Source organism: Ogataea polymorpha (genome assembly GCF_001664045.1).
Source record: "Ogataea polymorpha strain NCYC 495 leu1.1 chromosome Unknown OGAPOscaffold_2, whole genome shotgun sequence".
NCBI lineage: Eukaryota > Fungi > Ascomycota > Pichiomycetes > Pichiales > Pichiaceae > Ogataea > Ogataea polymorpha.
In genome coordinates this window covers 1,231,128-1,246,686 of record NW_017264699.1, presented here as the reverse complement: position 1 = coordinate 1,246,686, position 15,559 = coordinate 1,231,128, and the positions used below count along the sequence as shown (strand labels likewise).

Genomic DNA, 15,559 nt, shown 5'->3' with positions numbered 1-15,559 from the left:
CCAGGCGGCGTTCATGTTGCTTTGGGCCGGAGCATTGGTGAATCCGGGAGAAAACAAGCCGGAGCTAGGGCTCTTCAAACTGCTGGGCGGAACTTCGAGAGACATTTCGAACGTCTTTAGAGATCAGAGACACGGATGTGAATTTCTGGTGCTGATCTTCTCTGGCAAAGAAAAATCACATGCTTACCCCGAAATTATTATTTTGTTACCGTACAAAAACATGACAGACACACTCTACTTTCCTAGCTGATGACTCCGGCATGCAGCTTCTGCAAAATCTGCTCGTCCGTTTCAGAAGCATCCTTCTGGACGACACCGGCAGTCTTTAGGACAGACTTGGTGCCGAGGATGTCCTTTTCAAAATCGACTTTCGTCACGTCGTCAGCAAACTTAACAGTCTTCTGCCACTCCTTGGCGTCCTCATACGAGTAGTCCAAATGGTCAGCAATGTACTTTGCAGCCTCATCCTTGTGGCTGTTGTAGTACTCGATACCCTGCTGCACAGCCTTCAAAAAGGATGACAAAGGCACTTGCTCTACATGTTTGCCTGAAACAATAACCCACGAAGACCACGGGGTGTAGATCTCGCCAATCTTTTTGATCTCACCGTTGTCGTAATATTTCTTGCTCGTGAAATGCTCCCACATAAACGCGTCCGAAGGCTCCACGTTGTCCTTTTTGTTGACCGAGTCTCTGAGGTTTTTGAAGTTGTCCAGGACGACAAACTTCTTGAAAAAGGGGCTTTTGAAGTGGTGCTGCAAACCCAAAACAAATGACATCACGTAAGAGCCTGAGCCAATGCGACTAACTCCAATTGATGCGTCTTGAAGTTGGGTCTCCGAAGTTGGGTCGGAACGCTGGGCACCGGTGGAAACAGCCCAGCAGAGAGGCGACTGCACATATGTGCCGGCAATCTGGTAGCTTTCATGATCGCCCTCGCAGAGACCCCTGACAAAAGCCTCTGTAAGTCCAATGGCGATGTCGATTTCTCGGCTCTTGAGAGACTGGATCAGGTGTCCTGAGCCCGACGGATACTCAATCAGCTCGCATTCAATGTCATTCTGCGCAAAATATCCTTTGGTTTTGGCAAATTGCAGAGGAGTAGAGAAATGCTCTGGGATAAATCCAACTTTCAGAACCATGACGTTAGTGGAAAGAATTAATATTACATATGGAATATTTTTTCTCTCAGAATCCTCGATTATCGTCTTTTATAAATACAAGGCTTTAATAGCCACTCTCCCTCAGGCCGTTTTTGCCTCTTGGTCTCAAGAGCTTCCAATTTGTTTTCTTTCTCAACAAACTTCCTCTTTTTGTCCTCCTTGGCCCTCCTTTCAGCCAGGATATCCTCTGGTGGCTTGAAGAATTCAAACCGAGTAAACATTTTGTTGGAGTCGTCGGTAGACTTGTGGAAAAACCCAAAACTCTTGAGTGCCTCTATAAATTCCGTGCCCTTCTCGTCGCTAAAACGGGATTTGATTTCCGCAATCCACAGCTCCCCTCTTGGAGCAAGCAGTCTGTATGCTTCTGCTATGAAGTCGAGGAAATTCGTACCCATCAGCGCTAAACAAAATACCACGATCGTGCAAGATGCGTCTGCAAGCGGAACATTCTTGATGTCAGCTACCGTCACAAAACTGTTGGCTTTCTTCAGGTCGAACGAGTGCACATCTATCTTTATTTTCTTCTTTTTTAGCGATGGCATGAACTTCTTTACGTCCTGCGCAAGTTGGGCCTCTCCGCAACCCATATCAGCAATCACTACCCTGCTGTTGGCCAGTCCGGGAAGACCTCCCGGTGCATTCACATGTCTGGTAGTAGCCCGAATCTTGATTTGATTAACGAAGACATCGACAGGATTCTCTGGCCACGACTGGACTTGTGATCGGAAACCCTCGTGGTACTCTTCAAATAGTTCTGGTTGCTCTTGTATCAGTTTTAAAGCCTCATCAGACTTGATTGTGTAGAGTTGTTCGTTGATCCATCTGAACCTCGATCCGGCCAGCTTGGCCATCATTTTGCGTTGAAGCGGAGTAAGTGACGAGTTGGTTGTGTCCTGGGCAACTTTGGAAGGCTTCTGTTGAGAATGCTTGGGTTTGGAATCATCAGCGCTTACTGCAGTCGAAATATCGTAGTCCTTCTGTTTGGCATGATGCACTTTGGAACCCTTTTTCTGGTTCTTCTGCTTCACTCTTTTCCCTTTCTTCTCTGTGACATTGTTCTCCTTGACCGGTTTGGGCTTGGGAACAGCCTCAGCAACCTTCTTGCCCTCTAGGCCCCATCCGTCAACTTCAAATAGCGACATAATTTTTTTCAAATAAAATTTTACACCTGACAAAATGGTATATTAGTATTAATACAAAATATAAAATTGGAACCTTATAAAATAATAGTCAAATCAACACAAAAACACTCAGTTCGACTCGGAACTCTTTTTGATGTAGGACTCTGAATGGTCAGACGCAGACGATTTTTGAGCGGAAGCAGAGTTGGCGTACCCAACGGACGAGGAAGGTGTGTTGGTGGACGCTAAAGATCCTTGAGAAGCATTGGGGTCTGCTGGAGGCTGGTTGGAGGCCACCTGAGGGATGTAGGCTTGCGAGTTGTAGTTTGCATACGAGTTTGCATAGTGCAATCCACCGGAAGGTTGGGGCTTGTACCCGTAAAAGTAGTCGGACTTGGCCTTGGGCTTCTCATAACTCGACTCCGCTGCCTTTGCCCTTTTTTCTTCATTTGCTTGGTCCGAAGAGCCATACTGCTGGGGCACGTAGTACGAATAGGGCGGGACTGAGGCCGTCTTGCTCATCTGGGTCGTCGGAGTTCCCTGCTGTATCACTTTCTTGATATCTTTGACAAACAGGGGATATAAAAGGTCAACGATCCCTTCTCTCTGAGCCATAGCAAGGGCTCTTTCAAAAGGAATCCACACCCCCTTGAGATGCATTGAGCCAATTTTGACAACCTGCCTGGTCTTCTCGGCCTTTAGGATACCATCTCTGCGGCCCCTGGTCATCTTGGCAACGTTCAGAAGCTTGGTTCCGTTAATCATGTCGTTATCTGCTCTTCGGACAACGGCAACGCCATTGGCTGCCACCTGGTAGCACAGTGTTTTCTCATCCTCCCACATGGTTGTTGTTATCTTGGGCCTCATTCCCGCAGGTTGCACAGGCGTCTCGGACGTGGCCGTGCTGCCGGGAGTATTGTAAACATACTGCATATGACCCTTGTATGACTGCCCGTATCCGGGATACTGTCCGTGTCTTGGGTAGAAGGTGGAAGGGTGGGGCTGCGGGTAATAGTAGCCCACCTGCTGTGGCTGCAGGGGTTGTTGTTGGGACTGGGTAGGAGGTTGTGCAGGATAGGAATACTGCGAATAATGGGAATGCGCTGTTGGATAGTACTGGTAAGACTGAGCGTCGTTTGCTGGCGGAGCGACTGCTCCGGGCTGTGATGCCTGCGCCGCAACAGAGTCTCCGGTAGGTGCAGCGGCGGTCTGGTACGGCTGGTAGTTGTAATTTTGTGCCACTGGTCCAGTGGGCATCACGCCCTGTTGATACGACGGGTAGCTCTGGTAAGGCTGGTAGCTTTGCTGGTACTGCGAGTACTGTTGGGACATTAACGAACGTATGTTTACTGCATCAATTGGTGAAGTTTCCTCAAGTACAAGCCCTTGCCAAAAAAAACTTTCATTACATACATAAACACTGTTCAAAAAGTTCACCATTACTTTGCAGCACTGCTGCGCGCCTGTAGCATGCCAGATTTGCTTCCCGCGTGGTGCATGCAGTCTGTTGTCCGTGGCAGGCGTGCGCGAAAAAAAAATTCGCCCGCGGAGCGCTAAGCGAGACCGCCCATGTCTCCGCACACACAATTTGCGATCCGCTTGCCCCCTGACAGAGAATCAATGAATTTATTCCTATTGCATATGCCGACTTGAATCAACGGACTTCTTTGCTCACCGCTTCAGCAGGGGGCGTACGGCGCTGCCAATATTGTGAATTCCCAATCTCTGTTTTCGTATTGTCGCTTGCGAGACTACATCAGGGCAGGGCACATACTCCCGCCGATCTTTGCACTTACCGATCTTGGTAAACCGTCCCGGAGAACTGCGCGTGCACGGATGTTTCTGATGTCTGATGTTGTGATTTTTCATCCATAAAAAAATTTCCATCTTCTCGACATCTCCACAAAATGTCTGGACAAACCAGCCCGTCTGCGTTTGTTGTTCTCCACATCACCACCACGGGCGACGACCTTAGCACCTCCAAAGACTCCAGCGAGATTCTCGAGATCGCCTGGTCCGTGGTCGACTCCCACTCACTCGCAGAAATCAAGACCAACTCGTCGCTCGTCAAGCCCCTTACCACCCCCGTCACGCCGCTGTGTACCTCCCAAACTTCCTTGACGTGGGAAAACGTCAAGAACGCGCCATCTTTGAAAGACTGCGTCCTGCTCTTGGAACAGGACATCGAGAAGCACCTAGTTTCCGCCAAAAGAGACTTCACGTTTGTGGTCTTCAACAGTTGGGACCTCAGAATGCGGCTTCCAAAGGAAAGCAGAGAAAAGAATATCCAGCTGCCGTCATATTTGGAGCACTCCCGGTACTTCGATCTCAGAAAGGAGTACCTCAAGTTCCAACAGTGCCAGTCTCACGAGTTAGATCATCCTGGCCCCCTTACCGTTTCGCACATAGTTTCCGCTCTCGATCTCGACGTTGCAGATATAAAGCCCGTGAACAAGTCATACGGAGACTCTCTGACGCTCGCTATGCCCCGCCGTGCGGCCGATGAAGTGCAGGTGCTGGTCAAGGTGATTGGCCATCTCCAGAAAACGTCTCCACAGGGCTCGAAAATCCTCGAAACACCGTACGACATGGCGTTGGACCTGGCGCAGTTTGCTTCCGAAAAGTCCAGAATTCTGTATATGAGCAACTTGCCTGCAGACACGACGCAAAGCGAGCTGGAGTCCTGGTTCACACAATATGGTGGCAGACCGGTGGCTTTCTGGACCGTCAAGATTCCGCCACTGCCAGAGTCGCAGAATAACAGCCGAACAGGGTCCAACACCAGCAACAGCAGCGGCAGCAACAGCATAAACTCACAGTCGTCAGGTACGAAGCCAGCTTGCTCCGGTTTTGCCGTGTTTGCTACTCACGAAGAAGCCCTGGACTCCTTAGCCATGACGGGGAGACTTCTCAACGACAGGATCATAGAGGTGCAACCCTCGTCTACTTCTGTGCTTGACAAGGCACATGACATCCTCACGCCGTTTCCCTCATCGAAAAATAGACCCAGGCCAGGCGACTGGACCTGTCCATCCTGCGGTTTTTCCAACTTCCAGCGAAGAACAGCATGTTTCCGCTGTTCTTTCCCTGCAGCCTCTGCTGCGGCTGTGCAGGAGTCAATCAGCACAGGTCAGTACTATCACAGACAGTCAAATACAAACAGCTCGTCCAACGTGCCTTTCAGAGCCGGCGACTGGAAATGTCCGAACGAGAGCTGCGCATATCATAATTTTGCCAAGAACGTTTGCTGCCTCAAATGTGGGACACCTAAACCGGCAGCAAATACCTACAACGGCTATTCGTACCATCAGGACGCCTACAACGCCAATATGGGCCAGCGCCGTTCCATAGCCACTCCGCAGTACCACCACCAACTTCGTTCCAACACCCCTGGCTCCGACACCTCTGCACCGGGAGCGGCTCCGGGCATCTACAATCTGTTTCAGTACCCGCTGTCGGGAGCAGCAAGCAAGCAATCCGGCCCGCTTTCTGATTCTGCCTCCACCACACCGTTGTTCCAGCCGATGCTTCCGCATGGTAGCACCCCGTCGTACTCTGGTAGTCTGGACGACTTCCAAGGCCTGTCCTCTCGCATCAATGGACTGACTCTCAACTCCCAGCCCCTACAACAAGCACATTCGGAACAAAGCTTATACCATTCTGGTCTGCCTTCCTTAAACCTGGACCTCGATCTCTCCAAATGATAGAATACTGTATAGATGATAGCATTATAATTTTTGCACCGCCACACGGCCGCCATTATCTGTCGCGCTAGTAGAAATATGTATTAGGACTAATTAATGTCACAAATCTGTCCCAATGCTGGAGAATTCAGATGAGCCTCCTCTTTTTGACCCTCGGCGCCAGACACAGACGCTGTTCAAGGTGCAGTTGTACTTCTGTTCCATCTTGGGTCTAGTGATTTTCCTCACTTTCTGTCTGGTCAGATACAAGTTTCCCCTGTTATATTCCGTGCGTCCGTATCGCAACAAGATGATACGCAGGCTCCCCAAAAGCTTTTTTGGCTGGATCAAGGTTCTCCATTCGATCTCAGGAGACGAAATAATCCAGGTTGCCGGGCTTGACGCTTACGTGTTTCTGTGTTTCTTTCGCATGGGAATACGGATTTTTTGTACCATGACTGTTGCCGGATTGCTGGTTCTGAGTCCCGTGAGGTATCTATTGACCGGTAAGTTTGATAAGGAAATGACCAAACTGCAGCTATTTTATGGCATAATGACGGGATCAGCCAAAACAGCTGCCAAACATGACGATTCAGAACCGACAGGATACCTGGTGGTGTGCACGATCTTCACGTACATCTTCACAATAACTGTTTTCTTTTTCCTTTTCAAAGAGACTCTGCACATCATCAAAACCAGGCAACGCTGTCTGGGCTCGCAACGGTCGGTTACGGACCGAACAATCGTGATCTCCCATATTCCTGACTCGCTGAAAAACGAAGAGGCCTTGAAATCGCATATCGAGACCTTGGGGGTCGGTAACGTTGAGAAAGTCACGCTTGTTTATGACTACACGAAATTGCGAATTTTGTTTGACCGTCGCGCAGAGATAGTGCACAAGCTGGAGCAGCTGTACTCAATTTATTATGGACTCGAGGTTCACATTTTCAAGGACGTGGAAACCCCGTCTGCGAAACTGAAGTCGGACCTGCTGAGCCAGGAGCTTGATCTGGATGCCTCTGTGCCGCTCCCTAAGGCTTACGACTCGAAGAAAAGAGAAAAGAAGTGGCCTACTGGCAGAATTGCTGCGTTTGGCCCCAAAATTGATCTCTTTGACTACTATTGCCAGGAACTCATCCAGATAGATCAAAACATTAAGGTGTTGCGCGAGAAGGGGGATTTTAAGCCCATTCCTTTGGCATTCGTGACAATGGACTCTGTCAGTGACGCCCAGATGGCTGCGCAAGCCGTCTTCTCGCCTAGAGCATTCCAGCTCATCACCTGCCTAGCACCGGCTCCTTTGGACGTCAACTGGGACAACTTACATCTCAGCTCGAAATCCGTATTCATTAGAAAGAATATCGTTGAACTAATCATCATCGCTTTTAGCATCTTGCTCATTATACCTATTCGGTATCTGTCTTCGCTGCTTAACGTTAACGCTATCAAAAGGATATGGCCCGAATTTGGTGATTATCTGATCAAGCATGAAATTCTCAGAACCATTGTGACCGGTATTTTGCCCACCTACTTGTTTACGCTGATCAACATCGCGCTCCCATACGTTATTTCCTTCCTCTCCAATTTGCAAGGTCTGGTTTCCAAAGGCGACGTTGATCTTTCAATAACCCGCAAGAACTTCATGTACATTTTCTTCAATTTGTTTCTAGTGTTCACTCTGTTTGGTACTCTGTCTAGCTACAAGGCTTTGTTATCCGATACTACGAAAATTGCGCCTTTGCTGGCGACCTCGATCAAAAGTCTCTCACTGTTCTACATTGATTTGATCCTGCTGCAGGGTCTGGTTATGTTTCCGGTCAAGCTGCTCCAGACAGGAGATCTCGTGTATATTTTTTGGGAGTACGTTTTGCGTCACTCGTGGCAGACTCCTAGAAGCTACAGAGACCTCTTTTACAAGCCCGCAATATTTGAGGTTGGGCTCATTTTGCCCCAGCATCTGCTCATTTTCATCATCACCATCATCTACTCTGTGATCTCTACGAAAATTCTCACCTCGGGCATGGTGTACTTTGTTATTGGATACTATGTCTACAAGTATCAGCTTGTGTACTCTATGGTCCATCCATATCACAGTACAGGGAAGTTGTGGCCCATAGTGTTCCACAGGGTGTGTCTGGGGATGTTATTTTTCCAGCTGCAAATGCTTGGCACCCTGGCATTGGAGCAGTCGTTTGTGCTTGCTGCGCTAGTCGTGCCTCTGCTACCGATGACGGTTGTGGTGGTTCTCTTCTTCAACCGCAATTACCTGCCGTTGCTCTTCTACATTGCTCTAGACGCGATAAAAACCTCGGGCGAGTCTGCAGAGACGGACGACTCCGATGAACTTGGCTCTTTTCTTAGCTCCTCCGACGGGGCTGGCGGCAAATCACGGTCCAGACGCAAGTCTGTGGTCATGCGCACTCCATCAGAATCTCCAAGTCCTTCGCATACAGATCCTGAAGCTCTTTCTGTACATGTGGTGCGCAAACGCAGGAGCACAATTGATGAGGCGCGCGAGGCATGTCAGAGCTACATATATCCATTGTTGAAGGAGCAGCTGGATGGTCCCTGGGTCGGGTTCGAGGGCGACGACATCGACGTTGTCAGGTACTACGCTACTGAGTCTCAGATCGTTTTGGACATTGTCAGACAGAAGGTGTCTTCTATTGAGTACGACTAAAGCCTTGGACGGCTGGAATATCTCCGAGATCTCGGTTTTGGATTTTCTTCTAGCATAGCCACGCGATCACGCTCGAAATTATTTTTAGAAATGGCGCAGCTGATACAAAATCATAATATAGAATATATCAATCTGTAACAAAGCTATCTCGCACCTTTTTACAGATATGGTTCAAAATGACAATCCGTTTCGATTAGATGACGATGACTCTGTTGAGGGACAGAGCTTGCATGATAACCCATTTGTCCAAATGGATGACGACGACATATACCAAACATCGAACCAGGCTCAAAGGAGTGTCTTTGATCTGAACGATTACCAGGACTCATACAACGAAACCGTTTCTTCTCCAGTGCGCCATTCCATCCTCCGCCCACCTTCGAATGTTTACGACGCGACGCAGTCCAGCTTCTCATCAGACAGCTCGTTTCTGGGTTCCGAAAAACTCCCGTCCAGCTCATACACCAGGCCAGTGATTTACCAGCCATCAGTGCCGCCAATGCCTTATCAGCAAAGTTTTCCCGTGTTTCAGTCCTTCACAAGGGATGTGGACGAGCCAGTGATTGAGGATCTATTTTTCGAAAAGACAGAGAACGACGGTATTGAGCCTCTCAATGTGGCTACCTCAGGTGACACCAAGGTTCAGTTGCTGGACGACAGGCACTACAGCTTTGATTTTCCGGTTCCCCAGCAGCTGATTGCACGCATCCCGTTTGAGGACGCCAAGAACCTGACGGAGTTCACGTATTTGAGGTACCATGCCATTACAGCAGACCCAAAGGACTTTACCAGCGGCGACCTCGAAAAAAGACGCGACATTGTGAACTACCCGTTGCGGCCGAACTTATATGGAGTGAGACGTGAAACAGAGCTCATGATCGTGTGTACCATGTACAACGAGGACGAAGTTCTGTTGGGTCGCACGCTCAAGGGTGTTTTCAAAAATATTAAAACCATGTACAACTTGCCCGAGAAGCGCTCTAGCGAGCATCCGTTTGGCAAAAACGCGTGGAAAAAAATCGTGGTGGTGATAGTCAGCGACGGGCGCTCCAAGATCCACGAGAGGTCCAAGGCTCTGCTCACTTTGTTGGGATGCTACCAGGAGGGTGTGATCCAGGAGAAAGTGAACGGCGAAGACGTCAACGCGCATTTGTTTGAGTACACCACCACATTTGGTATTGGACAGTTCGATTACCACCGTGGCGACGAGGGTAAAGGTTTTACTGTTCCGTTGGTCACGGAGCAGACTGTGCCTGTTCAAATGATGTTCTTGCTCAAGGAGCAGAACAAGCAAAAGATCAATTCGCACAGATGGGCGTTCAACTTCCTGTGTCCAAACCTCAACCCGAAAATTGTGTGTCTGCTGGACGTTGGCACAGAACCAGGCCCAGACTCGATCTATAAGCTTTGGCAGGCCTTCAAGGACCCGCAGGTTGGAGGAGCCTGTGGAGAAATCAGGGCCATGCTAGGGAAAAAAATGAGTCCGAACGATGAGGGCTCGCTGATGCAGAAATTAGGCCGCTGGGTCTTGCGGATCTCTTCTGACCTCAAATGCGTGGTGCTGAATCCACTTACTGCCGCACAGAATTTCGAGTACAAAATATCCAACATTCTTGACAAACCGATGGAGTCGGCATTTGGATTTGTCACGGTTCTTCCCGGTGCGTTCAGTGCATATAGATACGAGGCGTTGCAAGGAGACCCTTTGAAAGCGTATTTCCATGGAGAAGATATGAAAACCAACACAGAAAAGCCTGCCGGAACGCTGGAGTCCAACATGTACCTTGCAGAGGACAGAATCTTGTGTTTTGAGCTGGTGGCCAAGAAAGGAGCGTCCTACGTACTGCGGTATGTCCACGACGCGTTTGGCGTCACCGACGTCCCTGGAAACATTGCAGAGTTCATCAACCAGCGACGGAGATGGCTCAACGGCTCGTTCTTCGCTGCGCTCTACTCGGTGATGCATTTTTACCGGATTATCCGTTCCAAGCACAGCTTTGGCCGCAAGCTCGTCCTGCTGGTGGAGGTGGTGTACCAGACAGTCAATATTGGTCTTTCGTGGCTGTCCATCTCGTTTTATTTTCTGGTGTTCCGGATATTAACTTTGGGACTGGCGGACACATCGGTCGGGTTCAAGGCTGGCAACATACTGGCAGTGGTATTCTTGTGGCTCTACATTGCAGCTCTGGCGCTCACATTTATCATCTCGTTCGGCAACAAGCCCAAGGATGCCAAACGACTATACCAGCTCGCTTTCCTGCTCTTCTCCATAGTGATGGCCTACATGATCTTCTGTGTGATTATGCTGACGATCGCGTCGGTGCACACGATCCAAAGCGAAATAGCAGCCTCGACGAAAAGCAAGGTGCTGGCGTACTTGGAAAATTCCAAGTTCCGCGACCTGACCGTGGCACTGTCGTCCACATACGCACTGTACGTTTTAGGGTCGTTGCTGTTTTTCGAGTTCTTCCACCTGTTTGGTTGCAGTCTACAGTACATTTTTCTGAGCCCGGCGTACATCAACGTGTTGAGTGTTTTCGCGTTCTGCAACATCCATGATATTTCATGGGGAACCAAGGGAGCACTCAAGGTTGAGGAAGCGGGCAAGAAAGAGGCCAATAAGAGCGAGCGTTCGAACGAGCTGATTCTCTCAGAGGCCTTGCAGGACCCTGACGAGCTGTATCTTCTGGCTAACAACAATATTTCCAAGCCTGAGGCGGTGAAAAAGGAAAGCACTTTGAAAACCTCGGAAAGGAATTATGCCCTGGGCAGAACGTACACGGTGCTTGCATGGCTGGTGTCAAACTTCATAATTTTGGTTCTTGTGCTGCGGACAGGCGGACTGGACGACTACAATGATTACAAGGACTCGAACACCAGCTCCAGTACTGCCACCACCAGGGTGAAAAGAAACGTGGACAGCAAGAGCTCCAATACGTTCATGACGTTCGTGCTTTGGTGTGTGTGCTGTCTGGCGCTAGTTCGGGTGTTTGGCGTGCTGGTCTACAGACTGGACACTTTTTTCCGCAAACGTCGCTACCACAAACACCCGGTGATCTAAATAATAACTCGTATTTAATCCTGCAGTGCGAAGTTAATAAAAATAAGAGCAAAAATATTCGCGCATGCCGAACCGATCAGCTGACGTGAAACGGATTTTTTTTCGAGTAAATGTATCTATTGAATAATATAAGAGTGTGGAATCTCATAACTCGTAACTTCATCACATTAGTTTATACCAAGGAGCTCATCCTTTGGTATCGGGGAAACTAGCGCACCGTCGACAGAGTGTGATGTCTTCTTGTATGGATGAGGGTGCTGCGAGTACGAATGGTGGCTTCTATGTAACGTTCCGTGCTTTCTGTTTCCGCTATCCGTGGACCTTGTTGATGCAGATCTCTGCAGATTGCTTGGAGGATGTGCAGAATCGATGTAGGAATCTTCTCCAAAGTAGGACGAATACGAGCTGTCATTGCGCGAGAGGTTCATCGAAGCGGGAATGACCGTCTTGGAGTTGTACATGGAATCGGGCGAGGTAGCCAGTACCGATGCTGGGGAATTAAGATCGAAGTCAGACATCATGAAGCCGGAACCGGAGCCAGACGCATGCGAGCGGCCCAAGAGGCCATTGACGGCTGCAGCTGCTAAGCCCGCCCCGGATTTGAAACCGCTCATATCAAACTGTGCGGGGGTCATCGAACTGTAATTGTCGTAAGACTCGTTTTCCACAGGAGGTTGGACTGCGTCCATTATAAGGCTCGTAGGCATAGGACTCATCTGACCGAAGAGATCGTCGTTTTTTTCCTCCTTGATGTCGTCGAGACGCGTGGAATTTGTTTGTTGCTCAAACATAAATTCCGCGCTGAAATCGTTCTGGGGTAGAGGCGAAAACGGATCGTCCGATCTTGGTGTAAGCTAATCTGGCGATGAATATGGTAGGAAGTCTGCGGCGAGCTCCTCCTTCTTGGAAGCTGGCTGGGGAACAGTCGACTCCGAGGACTCCTCAAGAGCGCTGTCCTGAGACTCGGTATTGGGGATGCGGCTCTGCCATTGCTCGGGATTGGTCTCACTGTCAGAATGGTCTACAGCTTCCGACTTGTCAACGAGCAGCGAGATGGCCTGGTTGATCGAAATTGGAACACCCTCGTCGTATTCATTGTACGTGATATTCTGCGCAAATTGTTGCAACTCTGCAGTTTTATTGAGTTTTACCATTTCCGAGAGATTAATCAGAGCCTTGTTAACTATGCGCAGTCTCTTTTCGATCAGTTCCACGTAATCGTATGAGTAGCTTTTATCCCTGCTCTTCTTACGCTCGGTATAGATGCAGATCTTGTTATCAGCCTGACACTTCTCGCAAGGCTGTTTGCCAGAACACTTGGTCTTCTTGAGTCTGCAGGAATCGCAAGCCTTGCCGACTCTTTTCTTCTTCTGCTGCTGGGCTTTTCTGTCGCCGTACCGGTCAGGAGACGACAACGTGGACGATAGAGGCATGTTCAATTGTATCCGTGAAACCTTGTGTGCGTTTTTAAGGTGGGTTGTAGTGCATTTTGGACCATATTTATGTCTGACTAAAACCCCTCGGTCGGCTTACATAGAATATACCGAAACCGAGCAGATAAATTAATAATCGGATATAAGCTGCATAACAACGTAAAGAAAAGAAATCAGAATCTATGCATCTGTGCAGCGTACTACTAACTACTATTAGCTATGTTGCTAGAACGATCCATCAGTTGATGTGCGGCATTTACATCACTAAAATATGGAGGTTCCGTACTATCTCTATCAATAAGCGTTGTTTTTTTTTATTTATCCGAGCACTTAATATGTTCCCCCTATTTGTGAAGCTGGTTTGGAAGGAGAAGCCGGAGCGGACACAGAAGATTTCTAGTCCGATTTTCGCTTTTAGTAGCAACATGTAGCTTTTTAGAACTTGCAACTTTAGTGGCCTAGCATTTTCTCGTACGAGATTGCCTGCATCGTGTATCTTTTTGTGGCTACTTACCCACTCCACCTTATTTGTCGCTGAGCTCAGCCATTGGAGGTCGGTTTCTGCCCAGAGGTCACCAGTTACGCCATGCTCAAGTTGCTACCTGCCACAATCCGCGTATTTAACAATATCGGGCTGTGCTGCTTCTTGGCCAGAATCCACTACTCAGATGAAGGTACAGAAATTTATTGTACAACCTGATGGGCGCTGTCTTGAACGTGCTGCTGAACATCATAGCAGTCGCCATCCAGTTCCCCTTGTTGGTGCTGCACACTCTTGGCCTCGAAAGCGTGCTTGCGTCCGTTCAGTCGCCCTTCAGCAAACCCGATAACGTTTCGTCAACAGTACCGCGGAACTCCCCAGAAATCTCTCCTACAAGGAGAGTCAAAGGAGATTGTCGCTTCCACGACAGAATTCTCGATGCAGTAGATATCGTGCAGATAGTGCATGCCCATGGATACAAAGTGCACGAACATGTTGTCCAGACTAGAGACGGATATTTGCTGTCAATCCACAGAATAATAGCAAAGAACGCCCCGAAAAACGCGCCAGTTGTGCACATGCATCATGGTCTGCTCACTAACAGCGAGCTCTTTGTGCTGGGAGACACCACATCACGTTGTCTTCCGTTCCGCCTAGTGGAACTGGGCTATGACGTTTGGCTAGGCAACAATCGCGGGAATAAATATTCTCGTAAGCATCTCACGTTTTCTTCACGCGATGTCAGGTTTTGGGACTACTCGTTGGACGAGTTTGCTATGTTCGACATTCCAGACACCATAGACTACATTCTGTGCGCTACCAACCAGAAAGATCTCACCTACATTGGCTTCAGCCAGGGCTCTGCACAGTGTCTGGCTGCCTTATCACTGGATTGTTCGCTCAACTCCAAAATCAAACAATTCATAGGGCTCTCGCCGGCAATGATTCCTAAAACGCTCAGTCATCCACTGCTGAAGTTTTTTGTCAACTCTGCGCCAAACCTCATGTACAGACTCTTTGGACGTCGTGCGATTCTTCCGTCAGTTGTTTTTTGGCAGAAGCTGATGGGCCCGCAGTGGTACCAAGCCGTTGTGGACAGGTCTCTAGTCTTTCTTTTCAACTGGAAGTCGCATAATGTCACTGAATCCCAAAAGAAAGTCGGCTACGCGCATATGTTCTCACCTTCCAGTGTGAAAAGTGTGATCCACTGGTTTCAAATTATAAGCAGCGAAAGATTTCAGATGTATGACGAAGGAGGCGCTTCCGGCTCAAAGCTGGTGTACTTGAGCGGAGCTACTTCGAAAACCAATAGAGTCGCGCCATTCCCCACGCTGACCATTACCACCCCAATGTTGCTCGTTTACGGGATGTCAGATTCTCTTATCGATATCGACAAGACCGTCGACCAGCTCTCCTGTCCGGTACAGGTTGTGGGTATAGAAAATTACGAGCATATGGATACCCTTTGGGCCTCGGACGTGGAAGACAGAGTCTTCCTGCCTGTCATCAAGTTCCTGGCTGGTTATGAGTTAACAGTTCGCTAATAAACTACAAATATAGTATAATGTTGTGTCAATCCTTGCAGTCGACCCCATACGGATGCACGAAGGCGGGTCCTTAGAAGCTACATACAGCTTCAGATGGTCGACTGCACCCAAGATTGACACGTTGTTCTCCAGTACAAGCGTAAAGACCGAAGTCTGGCACCAGAATCCGTGATGTCCTGGGTCAGAGCGCTCCCGAAAGAGGCTCAACCTCGAAAGGATGCGATAGCAGTGCCTGCCTGTCTGTGGTTTTGCGTTGGAAAAAAAAATTATGGAAGATCGCCTTATATACCATTCTGCGGCCGGGTAATCGTTTCCCGGTCTCAACCACAATTTGCCCTGCGGTGGTGGTGATAAGATGATCAGCAACTGCCGCAGTGTGCACCGTCAGCT

General features: G+C 48.9%; 9 protein-coding genes across 9 annotated transcripts; 4 read left to right on the top strand and 5 right to left on the bottom strand.

Annotated features, from left to right (window-relative positions):
• Positions 1-188: 188 nt before the first annotated feature.
• Positions 189-1,150, bottom strand: OGAPODRAFT_15897 (uncharacterized protein). Its single transcript, XM_018354036.1, has one exon. It carries the CDS (start codon positions 1,140-1,142, stop codon positions 243-245), a length of 900 nt encoding a protein of 299 aa, XP_018212591.1. The 5' UTR covers positions 1,143-1,150; the 3' UTR covers positions 189-242.
• A 41-nt stretch (positions 1,151-1,191) lies between these two features.
• On the bottom strand, positions 1,192-2,264 carry OGAPODRAFT_86355 (uncharacterized protein). The gene has a single exon (XM_018356832.1). The coding sequence runs from the start codon at positions 2,015-2,017 to the stop codon at positions 1,202-1,204; it is 816 nt and encodes a 271-aa protein (XP_018212590.1). The 5' UTR covers positions 2,018-2,264; the 3' UTR covers positions 1,192-1,201.
• A 109-nt stretch (positions 2,265-2,373) lies between these two features.
• Positions 2,374-3,616, bottom strand: OGAPODRAFT_93012 (uncharacterized protein; the record flags this gene model as incomplete). The annotated part of the gene is made up of 1 exon (XM_018357257.1): positions 2,374-3,616. The coding sequence occupies one exon, from the start codon at positions 3,614-3,616 to the stop codon at positions 2,414-2,416; it is 1,203 nt and encodes a 400-aa protein (XP_018212589.1). The 3' UTR covers positions 2,374-2,413.
• A 575-nt stretch (positions 3,617-4,191) lies between these two features.
• OGAPODRAFT_75630 (uncharacterized protein) lies at positions 4,192-5,988 on the top strand (the record flags this gene model as incomplete). Its single annotated transcript, XM_018356052.1, has 1 exon — positions 4,192-5,988. The coding sequence occupies one exon, from the start codon at positions 4,192-4,194 to the stop codon at positions 5,986-5,988; it is 1,797 nt and encodes a 598-aa protein (XP_018212588.1).
• A 115-nt stretch (positions 5,989-6,103) lies between these two features.
• Positions 6,104-8,647, top strand: OGAPODRAFT_7257 (uncharacterized protein; the record flags this gene model as incomplete). The annotated part of the gene is made up of 1 exon (XM_018355862.1): positions 6,104-8,647. One exon carries the CDS (start codon positions 6,104-6,106, stop codon positions 8,645-8,647), a length of 2,544 nt encoding a protein of 847 aa, XP_018212587.1.
• A 499-nt stretch (positions 8,648-9,146) lies between these two features.
• OGAPODRAFT_98575 (uncharacterized protein) lies at positions 9,147-13,812 on the top strand (the record flags this gene model as incomplete). Its single annotated transcript, XM_018358034.1, has 2 exons — positions 9,147-10,128; positions 10,165-13,812. The coding sequence occupies 2 exons, from the start codon at positions 9,147-9,149 to the stop codon at positions 11,706-11,708; spliced, it is 2,526 nt and encodes an 841-aa protein (XP_018212584.1). The 3' UTR covers positions 11,709-13,812.
• Positions 11,876-12,499, bottom strand: OGAPODRAFT_7255 (uncharacterized protein; the record flags this gene model as incomplete). The annotated part of the gene is made up of 1 exon (XM_018355861.1): positions 11,876-12,499. One exon carries the CDS (start codon positions 12,497-12,499, stop codon positions 11,876-11,878), a length of 624 nt encoding a protein of 207 aa, XP_018212586.1.
• Positions 12,563-13,141, bottom strand: OGAPODRAFT_7254 (uncharacterized protein; the record flags this gene model as incomplete). The annotated part of the gene is made up of 1 exon (XM_018355860.1): positions 12,563-13,141. The coding sequence occupies one exon, from the start codon at positions 13,139-13,141 to the stop codon at positions 12,563-12,565; it is 579 nt and encodes a 192-aa protein (XP_018212585.1).
• Positions 13,813-13,820: 8 nt separating the features above from the next.
• Positions 13,821-15,392, top strand: OGAPODRAFT_15895 (uncharacterized protein). Its single transcript, XM_018354035.1, has one exon. It carries the CDS (start codon positions 13,841-13,843, stop codon positions 15,164-15,166), a length of 1,326 nt encoding a protein of 441 aa, XP_018212583.1. The 5' UTR covers positions 13,821-13,840; the 3' UTR covers positions 15,167-15,392.
• The last annotated feature ends 167 nt before the right edge of the window (positions 15,393-15,559 follow it).

Excerpts from the sequence above, each read along its gene's own strand:
- OGAPODRAFT_15897 (XM_018354036.1), bottom strand. The coding sequence starts at position 1,142 with ATGGTTCTGAAAGTTGGATTTATCCCAGAGCATTTCTCTACTCCTCTG.
- OGAPODRAFT_86355 (XM_018356832.1), bottom strand. The coding sequence starts at position 2,017 with ATGATGGCCAAGCTGGCCGGATCGAGGTTCAGATGGATCAACGAACAA.
- OGAPODRAFT_15895 (XM_018354035.1), top strand. The coding sequence starts at position 13,841 with ATGGGCGCTGTCTTGAACGTGCTGCTGAACATCATAGCAGTCGCCATC.